At 39.9% G+C, this 27535-nt stretch overlaps 2 protein-coding genes across 2 annotated transcripts; both read right to left on the reverse strand.

Moving 5' to 3' along the window:
• Nucleotides 1-12241: 12241 nt before the first annotated feature.
• LOC149029311 (RGG repeats nuclear RNA binding protein A-like) lies at nucleotides 12242-16206 on the reverse strand. Its single transcript, XM_089141486.1, has 7 exons — nucleotides 15768-16206; nucleotides 14711-15032; nucleotides 14535-14600; nucleotides 14247-14373; nucleotides 13561-13716; nucleotides 13410-13463; nucleotides 12242-12687 (listed from the first exon to the last, which is right to left on the reverse strand). Exons 1-7 carry the CDS (start codon nucleotides 15955-15957, stop codon nucleotides 12505-12507), a joined length of 1098 nt encoding a protein of 365 aa, XP_088997612.1. The 5' UTR covers nucleotides 15958-16206; the 3' UTR covers nucleotides 12242-12504.
• A 205-nt stretch (nucleotides 16207-16411) lies between these two features.
• Nucleotides 16412-20437, reverse strand: LOC149029312 (uncharacterized). The gene is made up of 5 exons (XM_089142845.1): nucleotides 20259-20437; nucleotides 19300-20159; nucleotides 18212-19126; nucleotides 17120-17358; nucleotides 16412-16903 (listed from the first exon to the last, which is right to left on the reverse strand). Exons 1-5 carry the CDS (start codon nucleotides 20435-20437, stop codon nucleotides 16412-16414), a joined length of 2685 nt encoding a protein of 894 aa, XP_088998971.1.
• Between the last annotated feature and the right edge of the window lie 7098 nt (nucleotides 20438-27535).

Here is a 27535-nt window from a genome sequence, read left to right on the forward strand (position 1 = left end):
TGGATTTAAAGTCTATTAACTAAATATAGGGTAAACTGTCAATTTTCATAAATTAAGTAAAGATGATTATAATTAGATCTAATAAAATCATTGTCTGAAATTCAAAAACATCCAACTAATAAAACTTAATATATATATATATATACTAGTTGTCTTAAATAGACTATTTTGAAGTACCCCATAAAGGAAGCATATGATGTGTTGTTTTTGAGTTCCCAGTTTAGGAATAGTAAATCTTACCCCCAAAAACAAAGGTTCAGGAATAACAAATGGAGAAGCAAAGACAAAGCTTCATGGAGGATCAGACACAAACTGATAAACTCATACAAACTGGCAATGCTATCCAAGAATATCTTCATCACTGACAGTGGAGTTGGAGGCTCTGAATCTTGAAGTTTTGAAACCATATTTATTTCTTGGGAGATCAAAAGAACATCGTGATAGTGAGTGCAAATGCCATAAGGTCAAAGAAATCACATGAAAGAAGAAGATTGTTATCAGAAAGGCATAAATTTAACTTGCAACCAAATAGCAAAAAGTCAAGTTTCTACACCATTATTAACTATATCTAAGTATTAATCAAACAGAAGGGGGGAGGGGAAGCACAAGTCTCAAGGTGGTATATTGATGTCAAACGTGTAACATGCTAAAGAATTCAACTGCTAATCTGATTTGCATGCAAGTTTCTTTATTCATACCACACCACATGATTTTAAAGACCAGTAGTGTATTGCAATAAACATAGTGGCATGGAGATTGACAATTGCCTTTAGGTTTGGAGAATTTTAACAGAAAAATTTTGGAGATTAAGGATTTATACCGGTTTATCACTTAAATTAGAGCATTAGACTTCTAATTAAGTGTGTCAATGCAAACAACTGAGGTATCATGGACCCATTGCCGGCAAACATCTACTTCCTTCGTTTAGAAAGAAAACAAAACTGGAACTTGATAACACTTGAACACCAACAGTGAAGTGAATAAAAAAAGTATATGTTTGGTTCATATGGACCACATGAACACAAGTTCTACAGTGAAACCGATAAAGATCTTCAAGTGGCATTATTCATACAAAATAAATGATTAACATAAACAAGTAGCCAAGTAAAAAAAAACCCGATCAGTAGCTCTCTGGGTTAGGCCTAAGGGAGGAAGTTAGGGAAAAAGGTAAGAGAAAGTGAAGTGACCTATTCAGAACTAACAGATCCACCTTCAATAGCTCAAAAATCAAGTTTTTGATCGGAATGAAATTGTAAAATTCACCGCTAGTGAACATGCGTTAACAATAATATATCAAAAGAAGAACTTGAGTTGTTAAAAGGTGAGAAAGATTTCGTTTAGAAACAAAATTTTAGGAAAATCAAACCTCTGTTGTGAGGGGCAGAATTTCAACAAAAAGCTTGGAACCCTTCGTTCAATCAATATGAAATTAAGATTAAGTCTAGAATTGACTACGGGTAACAAGAAAAAAAAGGAACAAGCTAAAGCTTTTCGAAGAATTAGGGTTTACTCAAGAAGTTCTTACCTTCGATTCAGCGGAAGGTGCAGAATATCTCTTCAGTTATTACTTTGTTATGAACCACCAGTTAACATGCGCTAACAATAATATACCAAAAGAAGAACTTGAATTGTGCAAGGGTTTACTTCAAGAAGCTCTTACCTTCGATTCAGCGGAAGGTGCAGAATATCTCTTCAGTTATTACTTTGTTCTAAATTCTCGCAGAGGTAAATTCTGCAATAAGAAAGTTTCAAAATAAACACAATTTTCTTTCTAATGCTAAGGTTTATATCAAGTCTAAAATTCTTATATTAGTATAATAAAAGTTGCTGAAACCCAATAGTTCAGTAGGATTTTCATTTGTTTTGATGCCTAATGACTCAGCAATACAACAGTATACTGATTTCTTTTTTCTCTTTCAAGCTTTCTAGTTTGTATTGCAAGCCATATTCAATTATGACCGCTATTCGTGAGACAATTCCTTTGTTATACTATATTAGCCACTTGGCCTCCATTGTCTTAAGTCTTAAAACCAATCCACACCATGTTACAAATCCCGTAAGCTTAAGAACCTAGAAAGCTTGTAAGATGCAAAAACCTAGCTTTGGTGAGTACAACACATTGGCAGTATAAGCATCATCTTAAAAGGGCAAAGAGCAAAGGTACCTTCGCCTAACTCACCAATTCAACAAATATGGATGAGATCATCGAAGAAAGCAAATTAAATTTCATTCAGATGTTTTATCTGAGAGAAGGGAAGTGAAAAAAAAGTAAGCTTTCCCTATTATCAGAAAAGTGAAATATTCAAAACAAAATTCATTACTGTTAAAACCAAAATTCCCCTGCCATTTCTTATAAGAGATCTAAGGTTAAGCCAGCCTCTGACAGAGCAATTGAGGTGAAACACAGGTTCTCTAATCAATGAACAATGGCTTACAACATAATTTGCTCTCAGGTGATTATTATCGAACTGTAAACCATGAAGACAAGAAATATCCCCTATAGTTTTCAAAGGTAAAACTGGGTACCCCATCCTCCTCCAACTTAAAGGATTAAGGCTAATAACTAAGAGGGGGGAAACCCATTCTCGTGTAGGTTATATGATTTTACAGCCTTTGGGAGAAGACCGGTAGGTAAACATTGCTTCTCTAAGGTTCATGAATTGGTTGCAAAAGGAAGAATCAATTGAGAGAGATTGGGAGAGATTGAGAGAGATTGGGAGAGGAGATTGAGAGAGATTAATACCTTGAAAACACTTGACAGCCTGCTTTATTTTCTTGGTACATCCTTCGCAATGCGTGTCGACCTTCAAAACCGCCATTATCGATCCATCTTCCTTCTTCCCCCATCGTCCTTCTTCTCACCCTCGTTTGGCTTCTCTATGTATACACAAGTGGTCTATATATCTGGGATACATAGTGAAGAGATCAATATATATGTATATCTGGGATATGCATGTGTGTCTGGGACACAAGAGGTCTATGTATCTGGGATACATGGCAGAGAGATTGAATATGTATATCTGGGATATGCATGTGTGTCTGGGACACAAGAGGTCTATGTATCTGGGATACATAGCAGAGACATTGAATGTGTATATCTGGGATATACAAGTGTGTCTAGGACACATTGAAAGATTAACACTTGCCCTTGTGCAAGTGGGAGCTGTTGGAATTTATTAATTTGATTAATAAATTAAATGCCCAAGGGCAATATTGGAAACTCACTATTAGGGCGGTTACAAAATAGGGTTATATATTTTGGTAACCACCGCATTAGTGAGTAAGTAACTGAGTGATTCATTCGCACGAGCGAATCTCTGAGAAACGGCGGCTCCATCTCTCTCTCTCCCTCTCTCTTAGAATCGCAGGCTTAGAAATTTTTCTTTCCTAGTTTTTTATCTTCATTCCATTAATCCACGGCATTTGGGTTGTGGATATTATTCCCTTTCCCAGTGATTGTGGAATCTCGTCGGTAAATCTTTGGTGGTGGAACGAGAACGTGGATCTAGACTTCCGCTGCGAATACTTCAAGTAAGGGAAAGCGAAACCAGGTAAGGAATCCTTCCCCCATCAATTAATTGAATTGAATGTTGGTAATACATCAAAAATAGTTCAATTCAATTAATTGATGGGGGGAAAGATTCCTTACCTGGATTCGCTTTCCCTTACTTGAAGTATTCGCAGCGGAAGTTTAGATCCACGTTCTCGTTCCACCACCAAAGCTTTACCGGGGAGATTCCACAATCACTGGGAAAGGGAATAATATCCACAACCCAAATGCCGTGGATTAATGGAATGAAGATCAAAAAACTAGGAAAGGAAAAATTTCCAAGCCTGCGATTCTAAGAGGGAGAGAGAGATGGAGCCGCCGTTTCTTAGAGATAAATCTCGTGCGAATGAATCACTCAGTTACTCACTAATGCGGTGGTTACCAAAATATATAACCCTATTTTGTAACCGCCCTAATAGTGAGTTTCCAATATTGCCCTTGGGCATTTAATTTATTAATCATATTAATAAATTCCAACAGCTCCCACTTGCACAAGGGCAAGTGTTAATCTTTCAATGTGTCCCAGACACACTTGTATATCCCGGATATACACATTCAATCTCTCCGCTATGTATCCCGGATACATAGACCTCTTGTGTCCCTGCATACGGATGTATATCCTAGATATACATATTCAATCTCTCTGTTATGTATCCGAGATACATAGACCTCTTGTGTCCCAGACACACATGTATATCACAGATATACATATATATTGATCTCTTCACTATGTATCCCAGATACATAGACCACCTGTGTACCAGACACTAATATCCACAACTCATACTGGCAAAATGGGTTGTGCGACCGGTGATATACCTGCACGCGTGAGCCCCAAACTAGAAACCTTCCCAGAAGGCCAAAATGGCACATCACTCATAGAAACAAATCAAATAAGCATTAGTATAACACAGTGTCCTAGGTTTATTCAAACTCACCAAACTAAAGGTATCTCGATCCCTCTAAGAGATCACCTTCTTGTCCTTAAAATGTTCACTACTGTAACACATACAGTTGGCGCCAGCAAACACTTTTAGGGTGCAGTTGAATCAAACCTTTCCTTTCGCCCTAGACCATCACTACACTTAGGATTGACTCCTTTCCCGGTAGTGCCCCTTTAGGTCGAATCAATCATGACCATAGGTAACACCCCAAAGTAGCCACATCAACCCTTCGTTTCATGATGTCATCGAAAGTCACTAAGAACACTAATGGACCATAAGGTCCGGGACTCACACAATGAGAGGAGCAGGGATCCATCCTCTTATTTCCAATGATCGCTAAGCACACATAGTATGATATATGTGCTATGGTGGAGCATTCTATATACAATAGAACGTATGTCCATCTCAACACCATATAGGTCTTAGTCTAGTCGCAACCTCTTGCGCCTAACCCGAGTTTCTTTATTGTCGCCACCCTAGCGCCACATAAAGTACTCGCACCTTGCTCTTATAGGCAACATGAATAGTGGGAACATTCATGTCGATTCTCTTCACAATAGAGAAACTCATCTTGATTCCAAATCAAGGCGACATCATGATTATGAATTGACCTACACAAAGTCATTCACAATCCGTCTCATCTCTGCTCGCCTCCAAGGCGCCAGAGGCGAATGCTCGTGTGAGTGAGCCATTCTCTTGCCTACTAACATATCTTGTTTTATGCTAGAAGAAACACAATCACACAGAAAGTGAATAAGAATAAATGCTGGAATGAACTCATATTACTCATTAATAAGAAAGTCTCAGTACAAAAATAAGTCACAATCTACGCAAGCCCAAGGATTTTACATGAGAAATAAAAACATCCTTGGCTATAGGTTTGGTAAGAGGGTCAGCTACCATCTGACTAGTAGATATGTGCTTAAGTACAACTTTCTTCCTTGACGTAATGTCTCTAACAAAGTGATATCTCAACTGTATATGTTTGGTCTTCCCATGATACTTGGGGTCCTTGACATAGCTAAGAGCTGTCGTACTATCATAGTAGACAAGGGCAGCCTCTTTGGATGTCATCACAATCCCAGTATGTCGAAGGAATCTCCTCAACCAAACAGCCTCTTGAACCGCAGCTGAGCATGCCACATACTCTGCTTCCATGGTCAAGAGGGATATACGAGCCCGCTTCTTGCTACACCACGAAATGGCCCCGCCATTCAGCAAGAAAGCATATCCAGAGGTTGATTTGCGCTCATCGATGTCTCCAGCCCAGTCGGCATCACTATAGCCAACTAACCGCAAATCCGATCCTTGGTAACACAACATGTAGTTACTCGCTCCTCTGAGATATCTCAATATCCTCTTGACTGCTTTCCAGTGCTCTATGCCTGGGTTTGATTGGTACCGACTAACCAAACCCACTACATAACAAATATCCGGCCTAGTACACATCATAGCGTACATAAGGCTACCCACTGCACTGGAATATGGAACTCATTCCATCTTGGTTTTCTCCTCTGGAATCTTAGGACCCATATCAAGGCTCAAATGCAAACCCTTCTCCACTTGGAGTATCAATTGGTTTGCGGTTGTGCATCAGTATCTCGTCAAGACATTGTCAATATAGGTCTCTTGAGATAAACCCAAGTAATCTCTTTTGCCTATTTCGACGACAATCTTGACACCAAGCACATAGCTTGCTTCACCCATGTCCTTCATATCAAATACGGAGGACAACCATTTCTTAATGGTTTCCAATAGCTCCTTGCTATTGCTAGCCATAAGTATGTCATCTACGTACAGTGTCAGAATGACATAATTATTATCGGATCTCTTGGTGTAAACACGGTGGTCTTCCTCAAGCATGGAAAAACCATTTTCCATCATAGCTTGGTGGAAGCGCAAATTCCACTGTCTAGATGCTTGCTTTAAGCCATATATGGACTTCTTAAGCTTGCACACTTTGCGCTCAAGTCCATGTGCTTCAAAGCCTTGAGGTTGATCCATATAGATCTCTTCCTCAAGTTCTCCATTGAGAAAAGCAGTTTTTACATCCATCTGATAAAGCTCCAAGTCCAACTGAGCAACAATGGCTAGTATGAGGCGAATTGAGGCAAACCTAACCACAGGGGAAAAAGTTTCCTCATAATCAACGCCCTCTCGTTGGATGTAGCCCTTAGCCACTAAACGAGCCTTGAATCTCTCAATAGATCCATCCGCCTTTCTTTTGATCTTGAGAACCCACTTGTTCCCAATTGCCTTTCGGCCTGGCGGCAAGTCAACCAAGTCCCGAGACATGATTAACTTTCATCGACTCCAACTCTTCCTTTATTACTTTTAACCATTCCTTTGAGCTTGACCCCGCAAGAGCTTCCTGCACGCTCTTTGGTTCATGCTCATCGACTGAAATCATCTCACAGTCGATCTCTTCAGGAGTTACCATGTAGGCTTCATCCTCTATGTCGAAACATCGACGAGGAACTAGCCCGCGCGCACTACGGCGCAAGTGCATGTTAGATTGCTCACCGTCTAAGGTAGCTATCACATTTGCACTCCCACTCCCACTAGGATCTTCTGGATGAACCCCAGGTTCATTATCCAGAATCTGAATCCCCGGAGTGACAAGACCACTATCTTGTATCTCAAAGAATTCCGATGATTCTTTGTTAACTCCTGAAAGAGATGGAAAATCATTCTCCAAGAATGTTGCATCCCTAGACTCAAGTTCCGTTCTCCTCTCACTCTCATCTAGTCCAATGAAGACGTGGCCCTTTGAGGGTTCAGAATATCTCACAAAGATACACTTTCTTCCTCTGGGTCCAAGCTTTCCATATTGGTGAGAAGTAGAGTGAACATATGCTGCACATCCCCATGCGCGCAAGTAACTCAAATCTGGCTTCCTTCCGGTCCACAACTCATATGGTGTGGAAGGAACCGATTTGGTTGGAACTCTGTTGAGGATATAGGCCGCAGTCAGCAAAGCATCTCCCCAATAAGAGATGGGTAGATTTTTTTGCGCCATCATGGATCTCACCATGTCTAGCAAGGTTCTATTCCTCCTCTCAGCAACCCCATTTTGCTGTGGAGTCCCTGGAATAGTAAGTTGTCTAGATATCCCCTTTTCATCACATAACCCTTTGAACATATCGGAGAGACACTCTCTACCTCTATCCGTTCTAAGAGTTTTAATCCTTTTATCTAATCGATTCTCAACTAAGCTCATGAATTTCTTAAAACATTCCAGAGCTTCTGACTTATGAGAAATTAGATAAATGTGACCATACCTTGTATAGTCATCTATGAATGTGATGAAATAAGACTGACTTTTTCTAGTATGCACATTCATGGGTCCACACACATTTGAATGGATAAGTTCTAAAGGAAGAGAGGCTCTCAAAGCCTTTTTAAATGGTTTTCTAGTTGCTTTTCCTGCTAGACATGACTCACAGGTTGGCAAATCAGATAGTGAACCTTGGCCTAAGAGACTTTCTCTTGCCAACATGTTCATCCTATCTAAGCCAATATGTCCTAGTCTAGCATGCCACAAATTAGAATCAATACACACAGTATTTTGGCAAACAAAAGCACTACTAGAATTAAATGAATAATCAATTGTATCCAATACAATGAAACCATTATCAAGAAAACCATAACCATAAACTGTATCACCCAGATACAAAACCAAAGAATTGTTTTCAAATACAACTCTAAAACCATGTCTTAAAAGATAAATAACAGAAACAAGATTTCGCCGAATGTCTGGAGCATACAACACATCATGGAGTAACATCGTCTGGCCACCTCGCAAAACTAATTTGCATGTGCCTATGCCATGAACCTCCACGCTTGAGTTGTTCCCCATCGTTATTCTTTTGCTTCCTCTTGGAATACGACGGTATTCCACGAAGCTCGAGCGTTCCCTTGTTATGTGTTCTGTCGCACCTGAATCAACAATCCACAAAGGATTTAGTTCAGCAAGCATAGTAGAACTTGTTACATAACAAGATGAGGTATAACACACAATACATACCTCTTGCTCAGTGCAATCACGAGCAAAATGACCAGGCTTTCGGCACTTGAAGCAAATCAAAGCTGATTTCTTCTTGCCAAGCACTAGTCCCCCTTGAACGCTTGGGGCCACTCTTGTTTTTGTTCCCACCCCTGGTTACTTTGCTTGGACCGCCGAGGTTGAGCTTTCTCTCTCTTACGCTTGAAGCCTGCACCCTTACTAGTGCTAGCTTCAGCAGCAAATACATCAGTTTGAGGGGCATCGGCCAACATCCGATCCTCATCAAGCTCAAGGTGCTTGGCAGCTTGATCAAAAGTCTTGACCTCATCGGCATGAGTCAAGAAGATCTTCATATGCTCCCAAGTCTTTGGCAATGACCTGATGACTGCGGAGACTTGCTCCTCATCAGTCTTCTGGCGCCCACATGCGCTCAACTCACTAATCATGTTAGACATGATGGTTATATGTTGCCTCATGGTGTGACCCTGGCGCATCTTATAACCGTCAAAGGTGAGTCCGAGCTGGCGGCCTCTTGTGGTGGAAGTTCCTCCATACTAGAACTTCACAGCCTCCCACAAAGACTTTGCAGTCCTATGCTTCTCATAACGAAGCATCAGGTCATCCCTCATGGAGCTCAGGATTGTAATCCTGGCTACCCGGTCTTTCCTCTTCCAAGCATTGTATGTATCAAGGTCCCTGCGATCTTTGTGCGGTGGTACCTTCCTCATGTGGGTTCATGGTCCGGTTTATGGTCTCCAAGCATATCCTCGCTCTTCCAGAGATATTGCACCTTTCGGTGCCAGAGGTCATAATTCCTCTCATTCAGCTTATCTCCTTTAGTGAGGTCAACAACAATGCTCTTGGTAGCAGCCATTTTTTCTAGAGATATTACATACAAGAATGAGTTCAATAAATCTAGCATAAAACACAACTCATGCAACAACAAATCACACTAGCATAGTCAACCTATGGGATAAGCACTTAAACCAAAAGAAATGCTAAAAAACATTCAATCAAATTCTCATGCAAACCCACATAGACTTATACACTAGCTTCATTCTATGCAAGAAACATGATTGATAGACCCATAAATAAAAAATAGTTTTATTAAAATAAAACATGCAATCATGTTCAAGCTATGAGGTGGTTCACACAGAACACTTCTACCTCATTAGCTCCCACTAGGCCCCATTAGGCCCTCAATGCCCAAACACCACACAGATTGTCGGGCCATTGGTGTCCGATGAAGTTAGAAACACATTACTCGAATCGGAGACCAAAATCCAAAAAAAATCCATCTCTCAGAACGACTGCCGACTGCCCAGACGGAATTCCGTCTGCCTTTTATGCCCAATCACTGGGAAAGGGAATAATATCCACAACCCAAATGCCGCGGATTAATGGAATGAAGATCAAAAAACTAGGAAAGGAAAATTTTCCAAGCCTACGATTCTAAGAGGGAGAGAGAGATGGAGCCGCCGTTTCTCAGAGATAAATCTCGTGATAATGAATCACTCAGTTACTCACTAATGCGGTGGTTACCAAAATATATAACCCTATTTTGTAACCGCCCTAATAGTGAGTTTCCAATATTGCCCTTGGGCATTTAATTTATTAATCATATTAATAAATTCCAACAATTCATGAATTGGTTGCAAAAGGAAGAATCAATTGAGAGAGATTGGGAGAGATTGGGAGAGGAGATTGAGAGAGATTAATACCTTGAAAACACTTGACAACCCGCTTTATTTTCTTGGTACATCCTTCGCAATGCGTGTCGACCTTCAAAACCGCCATTATCGATCCATCTTTCTTCTTCCCCCATCGTCCTTCTTCTCACCCTCGTTTGGCTTCTCTACAATGAAAGAACAAATACTTAGATTCAGAGAGATCAAGAGGGATTCAGAGAGAGTTCTAGAGAGAGAGGGATATAGAGAGCGAGAGACTGAGATTGAGAGAGGTCGTCAGAGAAAGTGGTGATTTAGAGAAAGATTCAAAGAGAGTTCGAGAGGGAGAAGGATATAGAGAGCGACAGACTTTAAGAGAGATTGAAATAGGTCGAGAGAGAAATCGAAAGATAAATTATGTGGGGGATTAAAATTAAGGATAAATTCATCATAATTCATGACTACAACGTCCAAATTATCCTTGCAAAAATAACTAACGAAATAATAAATAGTACAACATTATTGGTATTTAGAAAAATTCTAAGGACAGAAAATGACAGAAAAAGATTTGCGAAAAAGGTAGAGTACATGCTTTTATTATAGTAGTATGATATGATATGATATATATATATATATATATATATATATATATATATATATATATATATATATATATATATATATATTACCATTAGATCTGATAAAATCAATGGCTAAAATTCAAAACGAGATTTAAATTGTTGTTAATAGAATTTGAAATTTTAGGAAAAAATTTAGGAATGATTATGATTAGCTCTGATAAAATCAATGGCTGAATTCTAATGAGATTTAAATTGCTATTAGTATAATCAAAATTTTAGAAAAAATTTAGGGATTCAGAGAACAAATAGTGGATCTAGGAAAAAAATCAAAAAAATTAGAAAATTTAAAACAAAAAATTGAAGGAGCCATGGCCCCCGTCGGCCCTTAATAGCTCTACCTCTGGTGACGGCCAATGCGAAAAAACAAGAAGATCTCTTCCAACCATAGAGGAGCCTTATTGCCCAACAGAGATCTATGGTGGGAGAAAATTAACCATAGAAGTTCCCATTATCCATTGTCTCATCTTCTCCTACCTGGAGCTTCTTTTGAAGTTATCAAATCACGGTAACTAGACGGAATTTCCATAAAAGAAGCGTGTTCTACCGAGCCCATAGGGCAAAATCTAATTGAACTTATCAGCATTTGTTGCTTCTTCATCTGTCACCTCTGTTATTGTACTGGGCAAAATCTACTTAAAACTCATCAACAATGTCTGCTTTTCCGTCCGTCTTCTCTACTATTGTATATTGTATTTGCTGCAATTGTCATCAACCTCCAAGTTCCCTAATCCTCCAACGCCCTCAGTGGAAAGATCGAGAAAAGAGTCTTAAACGATTGGAAGTTGTAGGCGTTATAACTTAGAAGGGCTTACAAAACCGAGTGTTTACTGAGGTTACACCCAACTGCCAACTGCCACAAGATGGCGGCTACACCACTTGAGGAGGTAGTAAGAGTTTTCGATGGTATGTCCTTTCAAAAGTCATGTAACCCATGCAAGCTAATTTTCTTAACTTCTGCAAAGGAGCACCACTAGGAAACGTAAGTATGCTCTTCTTGATGGGAAGACATCAAGAATGGACAAGAAAATCAGCCACCATTCAGCAGTACTTTTTCTTAAACAAACACACCCACCAATTATATTCAAATAAATCTACTTTTGAAACAATGGTGGCAAGCTACAATGTAGAACTCTAAATTCAAACAAGTCTCGGGGTTTCACAGTTGTCAGGGAATGGTTCGTAACTCTTGAACGGTGTGGACCTAAACGATTCGAAGTTCAGAAGCAGAAGTAGGGGACCCCAAGGGTAACAGTCCAAACTCCCACACCATGCTACGCACAGGCTCAAACCTTGGGAGCAGGGGTCTCGGATCTGGGAGCTCAAACAGCTTGAAAATTCATTCATCACCAACTATCATGGGAAGAGTAAGGGGTGGTCATTACAACCACCCCATCCCACCACACTAGCTTCTCAAATGGGGCTGTAGCATTCAAAATAAAATAAGAAAACCATAATGAGCAATCCGGGGGGGGGAACCTAAATTTACACTTTAAAATAATCAAAAACGTTATAAAGATCTTTTGATACAGGAAACCTTATTCCTGCCACTCGGGTACTTTAACAAGATCAAAAAAAGTAAATGATCAACTATTACGGAAAAAACCGAGGAGGATGATGTCCAGAAGCATCAATTAAAATCTCACTTGGCACCTATGGGCAGCCAAGGAGGATGATGTCCAGAAGCATCAATAAAATCTCACTTGGCACCTAAGGTTGGGAACTGCCCGGGATCTTCAATGGAGGGGGCCGACACACTGTAACTCGGGCCACCTCCACTGTAACCTCCTCTGCCGCGACCTCCACGGCCGCCCCTCCTTCCTCCAGAACCATAGAACTTCTCACCTTCAGTGGGCTTTAGGAACTCATTGATGCTGACAGACTGTACACAACAAAAAGTGGCAGTCAGCCCGACAGATCATGTTCAAGCAAATTATAATTCAGTCACTGCTTACAAACTCGCCACCAAAGTAGCAAGTCATACTACACCATCAAAAACTATTAACCAGAGACAGGCATTATCATAGGAGTTAACATGGCATTTCCATCTACTCATCTAATTAACCAAAGCAGAGAATGTATCAACAGATGAATTACCAATCCAAGATAACCAGCAATCAAATTAAATAAGCAAAAACAATGTTGCCCAACAAATCTATGTAGTCAAACCTGAAACCATTCAAAAAATCGGACCCTCAGCCAGGGGTAGACAGCATAGATACAGATGGTCCATCCCAATATCATTTTTAACAAAAATTGTCTAAAACAGGTCTTACGGGCACAACTTGAGAGATCCCCAAAATGAAAGTCAATGCCTCAAAAGTGACAAATATTAGGTCAAAAAACCATGCTAATCTCAAGGCTTGCTGAACAGACCAATCACTTGGGAAGGTACAGGGATAGCATTTATACGAGCAAGCACAGACATCCAATAGGCTAATAATTCTTTCAGTGAGTCACCAAAGAAGAAATGGTTTTATTCATAATTGAAGGTTTTATGAAAGATTCAGTTGTACTGCTTTGAAGTCTTAAGAGTAATAATCTAAAACAAATTCAAAAATCCACATCTTCCACAGCAAGAGAGAGAGAGATCAGGCCATATACCTTCTTAGCTTTCTCTTCCTTCTCAATCTCCTTCCGCTTATCCTTATCCGAGCCCTACAAATGAATCAAGTATTCAATGCTAAGGTATCTGCTTCCAATTTGATTAATAAAAAAAGCGAGTAGAATTTCTAGAGAGTTCAGTTGGCTTCACCAATTTAATGAACACATCATCATTGCCCTTTTTGCTAGAAAGCTGTTGCATAGATTTAAACTCCTTGTCATCAACCTTCCTTTCCTCAGTCCTCAGTGCTTGCAAAGCCTTCCTTTTCTCTTCCAGCAGCTTCTCATACTCATCAAGAGTCATTTCCTGTTTTGATTTAGAAAATCAGAGGGACACGGTGAGTACTCCATTTTATAGTCCCTCACAAGACTTAGCAGGAAATACATGGTGAACTTATTACAGTTCATATTTTGACAATTCTGCCACAGGTACTTTAGAATTTTGGGACTAACATATATCCTTCTACTGACACACAGTTAAAATTATGAAAATTAACATAAATGTCTTCATGGAAACAGACTTCAGTCTCTAAAATAAAGTTTGCATCAGTGCCCAAATGGCTTAATCCCTTTTAAAACAAGGTCTAAAACCTTAGATACAGACGTGGAATCCTCCATTTTTGTCCCAATTCAAGTAGGAAAAGGATTCATATATGTAATCCATCTAAGTACAAACACAAGTTACTCTTTAAAATCATTTCATGCGACACTCTGATCTAAAATAACAGTAAATAATTTTTTGTTTCAAGAAAGAAGTCTACAAGGTCCTGAGGTTAGATATTGTACAACAGTAATGCTCTTCATAAATATGCAAATAAATAAATCAAATAAAGTCACCTTATCTTCAGGTTCCTTCTCTTCTGCCTCATTTGCAGGGTTCTCCTTGCTGGCATCTGCATCTTCCTCAACCGGCTTCTCAGGGTTCACATTCTTTTCGTTGGTGTTGGCAGCCTCCTCAGTCTCCCTACAGAAAGGAGAGGGCTAATTAAATAAAAGAATTAACTGCCTGAAAAAAAAGTATTGCACAACAAGTGGCAGAAATCTATCCCAATCATACGGGCAGAGATGCCAAAATATTTAGTAAAACAGTGGAAATGGCTTCATGTTGCAAAACAAGGTACTCACTGAACATTTTCATCAGTGGGAGTTCCCCAATTCCCACGACCAGCACCTTCACGTTTGAAATCATTCCTGCACATATACAATCCAAAATATAAAGACTATTTTAACACATTAATTCATTACTGCACACTCTTAGAAGTCTCAGAAGCAAACAGTAAAACAGAACAAATTACACTCACCCATATCCAGTCCCACTACGACGCTCAAACGTCCTTTTAGGACGATCCCCATCAACATGCTCCCCATTACTGGGGAAACCACCTCGACGGCCACCACCACCACCACGGTAAGCACCACGATATCCACCACTGCCACGCCTTTCAATGGCTTTTCCAGTATCTCCATCTTCAGGGGCAGTGTATCCTCCAGAGAATCCATTGTTGCTATATGCATTATCATTGTTGACGACTTCTCGATCTCGGCTAAATCCACCACGTCCACGTCCATATCCACGCCCACCACGGCTCCCTCCACGAGAAACTTCATTCCTAGACTCCCTCACTAAGCAAATGAAATAACAAATTAAGAACCAAACTCATGTAGCAGATCCCAACCATAAGGAAAATGCTTGATTCACTGACACAAGAAAGCATAAGAAACTAATCTCAACAACAAGTGAAAGGAAAGCCAAACCATTCACATTAGATGAGCAAATTCACCAATTTAAAACCCAAATCCTTCGTAAAAGACGGTGGAAAAAAAGTTTCAATAACAGACTCTCCTTTACACCTGGCTAACAAACAACTTCACAAGAACCTCAACGATTATCTGAGACCTTGAAAAAGGAAACTTAAAAATAAAATAAAAAGAGGGTACTAGCGGGATTACACAAAAAATACGGATTACACAAAAAACACAGACAGAAAAAAACTTACTTCAGCTCTAAACCAAATGCATTACAAACCAAGGGAAATCATAAAAACGTGTTTTGGGAACCAGAAACTGAAGCTTATTATACCAGTTAAACCAGATACAGCATAATACTAAAAAGCAGGAGACACAATCTATGGAATAAATCAGATATGCAGTAATAATACGCAAATCCTACTGGTACAACACACAACAAAGAATATGCAAATGACCTAAATCTTAGGACCCACATCATTATCATGCCAAACATTCCCACTCGAATCCAAATATCATCTAATCCACGGACAGCATAAAGGAAAACAGATAAATCAATCAGCGTTAATTAAACACAATAAATAAAGATGAGCACAGGCTAAGAACGCTAACCAGCTTGAGCCGGAGGGAGAGGCTTAGATGGAAGCTTAGCCTGCTTGGCCTGCTGTTGAGCAGCGGACTGCGCGGGGGCCACTTGTTTCTTTGGAAGGGCGGCGACCTTCTGCTGCTGGGCAGCGATCAGCTGCGACGGGTCGTCGTTGTCATCATCACCCAACAGATCAAAAGGGTTCGCGGATGCCATTTCCGTTCGGGACCGAGAAAAACCCTTAAACGATTCAACTGCAAAGGCAACGAAGAATCCCTAATTCCGTCTCAATTCCATTGGTTCAGATCTATGAATTACAAACCCCGATAACCCACTTTCCTTTCACCTCAGAAAGGAAGGAAAAATAGGACAGACAAACCCTAGCCGCAATGGCAGAGAGCGGAGGAGAGTTATAGTGACAGCAAGCTAAGAAGAAAAAAATAGAGAGCTTCAGAAACCTAATCTCAAAACCCTATTTATCTCACGATGACGCTCTCTGGACTAATTATAAAATTGTTTTTATTTGATGGTTTTACAAAGGAAATTTTCGGAAATGCCACTGCTTTTGCGGAAAATTATTACAGTGCCATTTCAGCACACCGGTCTTTTTCTACTGTTGCAACTGAAATTTTTGATAAGTGAGCCATTGCGTCGATCAAACCGTCCATTTTTATTTTTTTTTGGTAAAAAGATAATTTATTGAGGGCGACAAAGCCAAGGGAACAGAGATACAAAGAGACTGTAACCAAGGAGAGAAAATGGGCCAAATCGTAGAAGTCGCCACCGAAAAGGCCCTCCGGGCTAAAGCATCAGCCACATGGTTGATGTCCCTAGAAATATTGGAAAATAAACATGATCCAAAGTACTGACTTAGGTGATGGATATCCCAGATTATGGGTTGGATAGCCAGAGGGGGAAGCTTGTTCCTGTCTTCAACAAGGAGGAAAAGGTTCCTGCAGTCAACTTCAAAGATAGCTTCTTGAATCCCTTCACCTAAAGTGTGGAGGAGAGCAGTCCTGAGAGCCTGAGCTTCAGCCATAAGAGGGGAAGAGGCTATACTAGGCACTGAGACCGCTAGCATAGGGGCTCCTCCATGGTTCCGAATAACAAAACCCAATCCAGCCTGCCCGGAGCTAGGACCAAAAGCAGCATCCACACTCACCTTAACCCAAAACATAGGGGGAGGTCTCCAGCAAAGTTGTGCTGGCCTATTCTGTTGACTTTGATGAGAACCTAACTTGGCATGTCGGGTTTCGTGAATTCAGGTTGCCGCCTTCCATGCATACCAACCCACTTCTTCAGGAGACCAAGACCTTTTCTTAAAGATATGGTCACTCCGAGCTTTCCAAAGGAACCAACACAAATAAAAACAACATACTTGATGGGCCTTCTTTTCTTTCTTCGAGCCTACAACTATGTTGTTTAGCTGCTCAAGCCAACTTTCCAATTGTGTTTCTGAATTATTCACTCCTTTGAAGCCCAATGGGCTGCTGAACCAAGCCACCTGAGCAAAGTTACAGTTGAAAAGTATATGATTGGTGGACTCAACGGTGGTTCCACAACTTGGGTCAATATTGAAATTTCTTCTTTGCATGGCCTCCCCTGAGGCTAGACCACCTGCAAGTGCCCTCCATATAAAGAATTTAATTTTTGAGGCCACCAAACTCTTCCAAATGGACATCCAAATTGCCTCAGGTATTGATTTCCATCGATGGGAGTGTGAAGATGAAGCTTGATGGGTGATTGTCCTTTCCTGCTCAATAATGAGAGCCTTATAAATCTCTTTGACTGTGACTTTTCCATCTTTGGCCCCCACCCAAGTGAGGACATCATCCCCTGGAAAAAGCCTAAGTTGGATTTGTCGGATTCTTCTGATGTCATCTGTTTGGAATAGAGATTGAAGGATGTCCTCCTTCCACGTACTATTGGTATGGTCTATAAGTTGGGAAACATACCTTATAGGACAACCATGTGGTTGGGGACTTTGTATCTTAAAGTCATGGGCAGATGGAATCCATTTGTGCTCCCAAATTAGAATTGAATCTCCTCTTTCAACTCTCCAAACTAGGTTTTTTTTTTTAACTGTTGAAGCCCAATTACCAAGCTCTTCCAGGCCCACGAATCTGAAGCCTTACTTTTCACTTCCAATAATGATTTCTTTGGGAAGTACACAGCTCGAACAAAATTGCACCATAATGAATTTGGATCAAGCCATAGTCTCGCAGCCATTTTGGTTAACAGAGCTATGTTCTGTAGACTTGATTGTTTGAATCCAAGGCCTCCTTTGCATTTAGGGCTGCAAATTCGTTCCCAAGAGATCCATTGTGTTTTGCTTTTCTCTCCTACAATACCCCAAAAAAATTTGGCCGAAGCTTTTCTAAAGTGCTCATGTAGTGATTTGGTAGCTTAAAATGTGAACATGCATATTGAGGAAGTGCAAAAGCTACTGATCTTAGCAAAACATCCTTACCTGCATGAGATAAGAGTTTGTATTTCCAACTCTCCAACCTTTGTGTCACCCTTTCATACACTTCCTTGAATGCTTGTTTCTTTGAAGTTCCAATCTCTGATGGTAGTCCCAAGTATTTTGTTGGTCCTTTTGTGTAAGATACTTTCAACACTCTTGAAAACCACCTCTGGAACTTCATATGAGTATTGGGACTAAAGAAAATGCTTGACTTTAAAAGGTTCACTGCTTGTCCACTCGATTTACAATATAGATCAAGGCATCCTTTCAAGTTACACACTGCATCCAACTTCACTTCAGAGAATAGGAGGCAATCATCTACAAAAAGAAGGTGGGCGAGTGGGGGAGCCCTGTTCTTCACTCTAATTCCTGCAATGAGTTTTGCTTCTTCTTCTCTTTTGATAATTGAACTTAATCCCTGGGAGCATAAGATAAAGATGGCTGGGGACAATGGGTCTCCTTGTCGGATGCCACGGGTAGGAGTGATGAACGAGCTTATAGTGCCATTGATGAGGAGCTTATAGGATGTTGATGTGATACAACTCATTACCAAAGCCACCCATCTATCTGAGAAACCCAGCTTTAATAGGATTGCTTCTATGTACTCCCATTCCAACCTATCATATGCTTTTTTCATGTCTATCTTCAGAGCTAAGAGTTTCTTCTTTCCTTTCTTCCTCTTTTTAATGTAGTGAAACACCTCATGTGCCAAGAATATGTTGTCAAAGATGAGCCTGGAAGGGATGAAAGCTGATTGATAAGGGGCTACCACCTTCTCAAGGATGTGTTGAAGTCTTCCTGCAAAAATCTTGGAGATAATTTTCATAACCACACCCCCAAGGCTAATAGGGCGAAAATGCTCAGCTAGTTCAGGGGTTGGGGATTTAGGTATGAGACAAATATACGAGACATTTAATTCTGCATTAGTGATACCAGAATCAAAAAAATCTAGTACAAAGCTAACCAAATCACGATGAATATCATCCCATAGTTTTTGAAAAAAGAGAGGGGGTAAGCCATCTGGACCTAGGGCCTTTATGGGCCCATTGAGAAGAGTGCATCCTTGATTTCCTGTGTTGAGGGGGCTTGACCGAGCATTTGATTCATATCATTTATAACAATTGGATCCACCGCACTCAATACTTGAACGAGGGCTTCTTGGTCTATGGGCTCTGAAGTGAAGGCTTCCTCAAAGTGGTTGCATAGGATTTTCTGGATATCCTCTTCATTCAAAGTCCATACTCCATCTGGTCCTTTGATTTTGAGGATTTTGTTGGCCTGTCGCCTTTGAAGAGTGCATGCATGAAAAATTTTTGTGTTTGCATCTCCTCCCTTTAACCATTTGATTCTCGACTTTTGGTGCCAAAGTTCTTCCTCTCTCTCCAATTGCTCAGCTAGCATGTCAGACAATTTGTTCACTTCTTCTTGAGAATACCTTCCATCATCTGCTCCTTGAACAACCTCAAGTTTTTTCTTTAAGTTGGCAATATTGGTTTGTATATGGCCATATACTTCCTTGTTCCATTTCCTAAAAACAATTCTGCAGTGATCCATTTTCTCCCGTAAAACTGTGGCAGGGCTGCCTTGGGTATACTTTTGCCACGCCTGAGTTGCAACTTCTCGACACTGTGGATGTCTAAACCAGGCACTCTCAAACCTAAATGGTTTTCTTCCTTTGCAACGGCCTCCTTTGGAATCAAACATAACTGGGTTATGATCAGAACCACAAGCTGGTTTCACAAAGAGAATAGCATCTGGATATTGTTTTTGCCATGCATAATTGACCAGTGCTCTATCAAGGCGAATCCTAATATTCGCAGCTCCTTTCCTTCTGTTTGTCCAAGTACGATTTGGGCCTTTGAAACCGATATCAATGAGATTGCAGTCATTTATCATTGCCATGAAGTCAACAGAGTCAGAGGATAAATCTAATACACCTCCACTTTTTTCTCTTCAAGTCACATGGGAATTAAAGTCTCCGATAAGCATCCAAGCTTCATGAAGATCCTTTCCCCAATTTGTTATTTTCTCCCAAACTGCTCTCTGTTACTTCCTGATTGGGTCACCATAGATGAAAGAAATAAATGTAGGATCACTCTTCGCCACTGAAACTTTGGAGTTGATAACTCGATTGTCAACAGAGATGATTTCAAGATCAACATGTGTCTTCCAAAAAATCGATAAACCCCCTGCTTTGCCTTGTGGATCAACATGGAAACTGAAATCCATATTCAGGATTTTATAAGTTTTCTCATTGTATTTTCCTGAGTCTTGGTTTCCATTAGAAAAAGAATGTCGGGGTGGTCTGTCCTTGAGAGATTCCGCAGAATTCTACGTGACAAGGGACTCCCAGCACCTTGCACGTTCCAGCTAAGGACTTTTAGAGTTGCCCGTGAGGAGGGTCCAATTCCTCCACGGAGCTGTTGGTTAAAAAAGGCATTGATTGCTGGTCTGCATGTTGAGAAGAGGATGTACTTCCTCTAATATTTTTGGTTGGCCGTGCCCTCTTAGCTCTGGGTTTTTTTTTGTTGGGGGTTTGGGGTGATTCAGGCTTTGGTTGGAGGGATCATCCATGGATTCAGCAGTGGTGTGGAGGGATGCCAGGTTATCTGGGTTAGAGAAGGTTGGTTGAGGAAGGTGCAGGGTTATTGGGCTGGTTTGAGTAAGGTGTTGAATCGGGTTGCGTTGAGTTTGGTTCAATGGGTTCATTTGGTTTACAGGTGCTGGGTTGAAAACAAGTTGAGGTAAAGTTTGGTTTGAGTTTTGAGAAAGGCTAAAACCTCGGATTTGTGGAAGCAGTTGAAGAACTGCAGCTGTAAGTTTTGGGTTTTGTAGCAGTGTAGAAAACGCTGGGTTGGCAAGGTTTTGGGAACTTGTGGGGTCAAAGTTGGGGTAGAAGAGCTGGTTCGGGTTAGCATTGGTATTGATGATCTGATGAGGGGAGGTTGAGGGAAACAAGGGTTTTGGTTAGAAATGGTATGCATCAGGTTTGTTGGGATTGATGTATACAGAGTTTGAGGAAAAGTTGGTGAAAAGACAAAAGGTTGATTTATTTGAGTTTGTGTACCGTTGATGGGATTTTTATCTAGTTGAGGGTTATTTTTCATGTTGGGATTGTCAACGGTAGAGGTTGTGATCATTGCTTTTGATTTGAACATTGACACTTCATTGGTTGACATGGCAGGGTTGGCAGTTGTTGCAGACTGCTGGTGGTAGGTTGTAGGCTGGTTCTGCATGGTAAGGGACTGCGGTCGTACTTGAATAGCTGGATCCAATTGTTGTTTCTAGATGCTCGGATTTCCTCTTCCTTCTCCGGCGTCGGCAGGTGGAGGTTCGTCCTTCAGGATAGCTTGCTCGATGAGTCTAGCTGATGGGGGTGTGCCTCTTAGATTAGAGCTGAACTTCACTCGTTCAAATTCCTCGCATATTGTATTTTGACAGCATTGATGTTCTTCTTGGTGAGCTTCCTCATCCTTTTCAAGAAGGGAGCACCTAATCAAACCGTCCATTTTACACACGCAAATACATGGACTGGCCATGTGAACTGAATATTTTTCCGCTCAGACACTATTTGTCGTACATTATCATTAAATAGTTGTAGGTATCTTTGTTATAAATCGAATGGAGAAATAATCATTTTGTACCGCACGCGGTTCTAATACACGAAATAGAGTCAATCGTGGATGTGCTTCTAATACAATAGTGGCAACCTCATAAGTAAAGGTAGGAAGGTACATCATATATCACGGACACGAGGTGATATATCGTCGTAGGGGTGTCAACGGTACGGTTTGGAGCGGTTTCGGGCTGAAAAACCCCCAGACCAAACCAGCCCATTTAAAAGATAACGGTTTCGGTGCGGTTTCGGTTTGGTGCGGTTTGGGTTCGGGTTGACTAACGGTTTGGCCTAATGATTTGGATTCGATTTGGCTAATGATTTGAACTAAATTAAAAATCAATATTGAAATTTATTTTTATTTTTTCCTCAACTTCAAATCCTAGTTTCTCTCACCCACAAAACTACAAAAGATAGAAGATGAAGAATCCAAGTAGATCCAACGATAAGTGATGGCATTAGAAACCCTGATGCCTGATTTCACAAAAGTGAAAATGTGAAAGACTGAAAGTCTGAAACTGAAACAGCGCATTAACGATTAAGATTAAGACTTAATAGTTATCAATTAAGACTTTTAAATTTTAAAATAATAAAACTAAATGAAATTTGAAAATTAAAAAGTTAACGATTAATATTAAGACTTAAGAGTTAAGAGTTATCAATTAAGACTTTTAAATTTTAAAATAATAAAACTAAATAAAATTTGAAAATTAAAAAGTTAACGATTAAGATTAAGACTTAAGACTTAAGAGTTATCAATTAAGACTTTTAAATTTTAAAGTAATAAAACTAAATGAAATTTGAAAATTAAATACTTAAAACTTAAAACTTAAATCGTTAAATGTGTTAACACTCAACTACTCAAACTCGAGTCTCAACGTCTCAAACACCGAAATTCATGGATCATTAATTACATTTAAACAATACCAAAAAAAAATTAATTACATTTAATATTTTAATTTTATTTATGTAAAAAACTAACGGGCTGACGGGCTGGGCCGGGCCAGCTCGAAACTGTTTGGGCTGAGGACCCTCAGCCCAATTACAGCCCATTAAGGATCGGTTCGGGCCAGTTGGGCTATAACAGGCCGGTTCGGTCCGGTTTTAACGGTTTGGGTTGAAAATTGACACCCCTATATCGTCGTGTCAATAGAGGTAGCAAGGTACACCATGTTAGGATATATCGCCAACACGAGGGGATATATAGTCGTGTCAGGAAAAGAAGGTTTGACATGAGGTTTACCATTTATAGACAATATATTGAGAGAAATCGGCGATAACTTCAAAATACGCCAAAAAATCGTTGAACCTACGAAATATCAGTGAAAATCCCCCCCCAAACCTCTATGTTTTGAACCATTACAGTTTCTTCACAATACCAAGCAACATAAACCCAGAGGAAGAGGAGAGAAAAATATAGAGATGGAGATAGAAGAGAAGGGTTTTTCATAGTTGTGGAGTTGAGATGATGTAAATAGTCGCAAAGATGAGACGAGGATCAAGTATCCCTTTACATCGTCGTCTCTCTGGTGAAGGTCAGGGACAACAACAACAACAACAACAACAAAAACATGGAGAAAGACTAAAAGAGAAGCAACAAACAACGGCAAAAGACCTCGATCAACAAAGAAGGAGATGAAAACCCTCGTTGGAACCACAATCTGCATCCCGTCAAAGGTTGAAATGTTGAGAACTTTTGGGTGAACTTCACCAAGAATTCGCACCTTAAGAGGTAGTAAGTCTAAGGAGGTCTTGAGTTTGGACCTCCATTTCTCCACACATTCTGTGAAATCCAGCCCAAACCTAGCCAAGACACCCTATCTATTTTGGGTGAAGAAAGGTTTGTTTAATGTTTGACCTTGAAGTTGGACATTGATAATAGTGTTGTTATCTTTGAAAGTCTTAGGAAGTCATGTCAGATCTTTCCCTTAGGGTTGATCCAATGTCCCAAAGTGAAGGAAGTGGTCTCTGTGGGCCCTCTTAGTGGAAGACATGGTATTTGACCCAAAACCCATGGAGTTTGATGATGGTGCTCCATACTTGGAAGCATTGTCAGTGTTTGATAAGAAACTACAGGTTGATGATTAGGAGCTTAATTGATGGACCTAAAACCCATTTGGACATGGTTTGAAGGTGCCCCTATGTGCTAGGAAGGTTGTTTGATGAGTTGGGAGAAGCCCATGTGAATTTGATGAAGTTTGGACTTTGATATCCCTAATTTGGCCTTGCTGACATGCTTGGTCGATTGGGTGGTAGTCTGGGCCAATCGACCAACCAATCGACCAACAGGGTCAGAATCCGAGAAAATCCTCTGTTTAGGATTTTTAGTGCTCTATTTAAGTAGACTTCGTGTCCCTTAGCCCCTTTTGTTTCTAAAACCTATTGTGAACGTGAGAAGCCTCTCTTAAAGCCTCTCCTTGGTGATTTTGAAGAACTCTTGCAAGATCTAAAGTTCCTCCTCTCTTGTTCATCCTCAAGGTTGGTATTCTACCTCTTTCTTCTCTAATCTCTTCTCTCTACTATTCTAGTTCATTGTTTTTATTGTGGAGAAGGTGTTACATTACTGTAACTACCTATTCTCTGATCTCCTTATGTCTTAGAGTGAACCCCAAATCACTCTATGCATTCTTTGAAGCCAAATGGTGAATCTCCTTGATTTTCCTTGTTTCTAAATCAGTTTTGATAGCATGATTCTTTCTTACTGTAGTTTTCCTTTCTAATCAGTATTACACATTCTTATTCTTAGTTTTCATTGCTGATCTTTCAATGTCTTTGAATGAACCTCCATTCATTCCATTGATGCTATGATCTTCATGCTTGAATTCTTAGCCATGATTATATGATATCTTCGTGATCATTCATTTAATCTGATTTCTCAATCATATTAGATCAGAATTTATGTTAGTATTCATCACTAATCTATTGCTAATGATCCTCTTGAGTGAATCCTTAATCCTCCTTTGCAGCCATGGTTGTTTTTATTGAAAACCATGTTTTTTATCAAAAAAGAAAGTCATGTTTTCAAAATAGAAAGTCATGTTTCCAAATTAGAAAGTCATTGATTTTGACCATGGATAGTGTCGCATCCATGCTAGATAGTCTTAGTATGTTTATGTGGAGTTCCCCTTCAAATTTCGGATCAATCAGACTTCAAACGAAGAAGTTATGACCAATTTAGTGTTTGATGTCGAATACTGTTTCAGGTGGTCGATTGGACCAAGCTACCACCCAATTGAGCAAGGCAGTCAGCAACTCCAATTTTGCTCTGTTTCGACTCCTATCTCTTGGATTTACTTCTTATGACCTATACATGTTTTGTCAAGCTTGTTTAGGTGATTTTGGATCTGTTCTCTGATCTCTTACTTGAAGATTATAAGTTCGGATTACGAGGTGAGTATTCCAACTCACAATATGCCTATTTACATGTCTTATTGTAATATGACATGAATGATTGACCTAGCTATTGATGTTTTATTTTCTTTACATTATGATACTTCTGCAACTACAATAGCGTATTCATATTGTTATTTACATATTGGAATTGATGATATAGTATTGTGAATGTGATTTGGACTATGATATGAATATGAATGTGATTTGTATGGAATCATGATGTGATGTGAATGCTTAAGTTGTGGTTGTGGAATGGGAAATGTCATATTGGCGTTTCTGTCTTTGAACATCAGTGGAAGGGGTATGGCACGCTTTCCTATGGTGCCCCTTCCCTAACTACTGTTTGACATACCTAGGATTGGTCTAGCAGTGTTTGGCTAGGAATACCCTGTTATATCAGACCTGATTCGGAAGGGTATTGAGACCGAACGACTCGTGGCAGCAATGGGGATTTGTGGGCGCTCAAGACCGGTAACCAACCCATGAGAGGACATGAATCACATTGTGGGGGCCATTTATTGGTAGGGTTGCAAATAGTAGACTTGGGTTCATGGGCGTCCGAGACCGGTGAGTTATATCCGTGAGGGGACATGAGAGCTTCCCGTCTATTATTTGTGGATGACCAATAGGGTTGGTGAGTCCGTATTTGAGAGAGTCGGATACGTTGACTCTAGTGTGAAGGATACTGGAAAGGATCTCGAGAGGGGAGGAATGGACGTATCTGTAAAATCCGGCCTTATCCTAACCCTGACCCGGCCCGAATTTTATATTGTTGCAGGTCCGAAGACCCGAAATGGAGGTAGAAGAGACTTGTGGGCCCTCTTAGTTGAAGATTTGATGCTTGATCCAGAACCTATGGACATTGACAATGATGCCCCTTACTTGAGCACATTGTCAGTGTTGAGTGAAAATCTGCGCATCGATGAAGATTGAATTAGTTGAAGCACTTATTGGACCCCCGTGGTCAATCCGAAGGTATTTCTTGAAACTGACTTGTTGATTGACTTGTAGGAGAAAACCCAACTCAATTCGGATCTGTCTGGCCTTCCAAATCCACTCCTGAAGTTGCTGTCATGCCTTTGTCGACTGCTTGGTCGACTGATCGACTAGCCAGTCGACCAGCAGTAATGGAATTCGAATTTTTACAAAATCACTTCCCATTTTGCCCCTACCTTTTTGGAACTCGAGAATGAGGACCTAGGCTAATCATTTGCACTCCAGAGCACGAAGTTGGACACTCTCTTGGGCTTTTCTTGGTGTTTGGGAAGATCTTTGATTCCAATCATTTGTATTGCACATCAGTCATCAACTCAAGGTATGATTCCTTCTATTCTTCTTCTAATCTATTCATTTTCTACCAAATTATGATCTTTAGACCATGGTTGAAGTGCTGCAACCTTGCAAACACTTAACCATGAGTCTTCCCCAATCAATCCCATGATTATCACCCCATTCTTGCTATGCTATGATTCAATTAGGATTGCCTACATTTCATTACTTTGATTTCTTCCATTTCAACCTTGTCTTGATTCAAAACTGATATGTAAATGCATGTTAGGTCTAGATTACTATGAATTCATGATTCTAACTTGATTATTACCATTCACTTAATTGATTCCCATCATTCTTTACAATTCCAATCAATTCCAATTTGATTTGTGATATTTATCATATAGAACATAAGACTTCGATTTGGGTATTTTTAATTGGACCGTTGGATCGTCATGAAATTTAGTGTGTAGTATCCTCATACTGTTGTAAACATGCCCTCCAAATTTCGTGTCAATCGGAGCACCGGAAGGTCAGTTTCTGACCCAGTTTTCAATTCTTCCTAGTGGTTAACAAGTCTTGGTCGATCAAGCCAGTCAACCAAGATATGAGAACACCCCTGTACTTGGCCAAATTGATTCGTTTGACCTCCGATTCGACTGTTTTCTTCTCTAATGTTACTTGTATGTTGTCTAGGGTACCAGCACTGATTTCTAGGACTATTCTTGGTGATCATTGATTTTATTTACGACTTGATTAAGGTAAGGAAGGTCGTCAACTCAAGTATGTTAATTATGTAAACATGCTTATACTTTGAAAACTCAATGGTTATATTCCTATGTGTATCTCTATATCATACATGACTACTCTATACATTCTTATCAGTAGTAGTATGTCACATGTCATTTGGAATATCATGTTTAATTATACTTTATGATTTTATATATGATTAATCATGCTATGATATGCCTTTGTTTATATGATGAATAATTGATTAAGTATGATATGATGAGATTGAATTTGTGATTGATTACATATGACTTGGGATT

The sequence above is a fragment of the Hakea prostrata genome, chromosome 1, assembly GCF_041222555.1.
Source record: "Hakea prostrata isolate BN-2017 chromosome 1, UWA_Hpros_2, whole genome shotgun sequence".
Lineage (NCBI taxonomy): Eukaryota > Viridiplantae > Streptophyta > Magnoliopsida > Proteales > Proteaceae > Hakea > Hakea prostrata.

What these genes read in the sequence shown, in the direction of transcription:
- LOC149029311 (XM_089141486.1), bottom strand. Translation starts at nt 15,957, where the DNA reads ATGGCATCCGCGAACCCTTTTGATCTGTTGGGTGATGATGACAACGAC. An exon ending in TCTCCCTCCGGCTCAAGCTG is followed by an intron (nt 15,033 to 15,767) that starts GTTAGCGTTCTT and finishes TCATTTGCTTAG; the next exon opens with TGAGGGAGTCTAGGAATGAA. An exon ending in ATGATGTGTTCATTAAATTG is followed by an intron (nt 13,464 to 13,560) that starts GTGAAGCCAACT and finishes ATTCATTTGTAG; the next exon opens with GGCTCGGATAAGGATAAGCG.
- LOC149029312 (XM_089142845.1), bottom strand. Translation starts at nt 20,437, where the DNA reads ATGGATTTCAGTTTCCATGTTGATCCACAAGGCAAAGCAGGGGGTTTA. An exon ending in TATGGTGACCCAATCAGGAA is followed by an intron (nt 20,160 to 20,258) that starts GTAACAGAGAGC and finishes TGTGACTTGAAG; the next exon opens with AGAAAAAAGTGGAGGTGTAT. An exon ending in TGATATGAATCAAATGCTCG is followed by an intron (nt 19,127 to 19,299) that starts GTCAAGCCCCCT and finishes TCACTAATGCAG; the next exon opens with AATTAAATGTCTCGTATATT.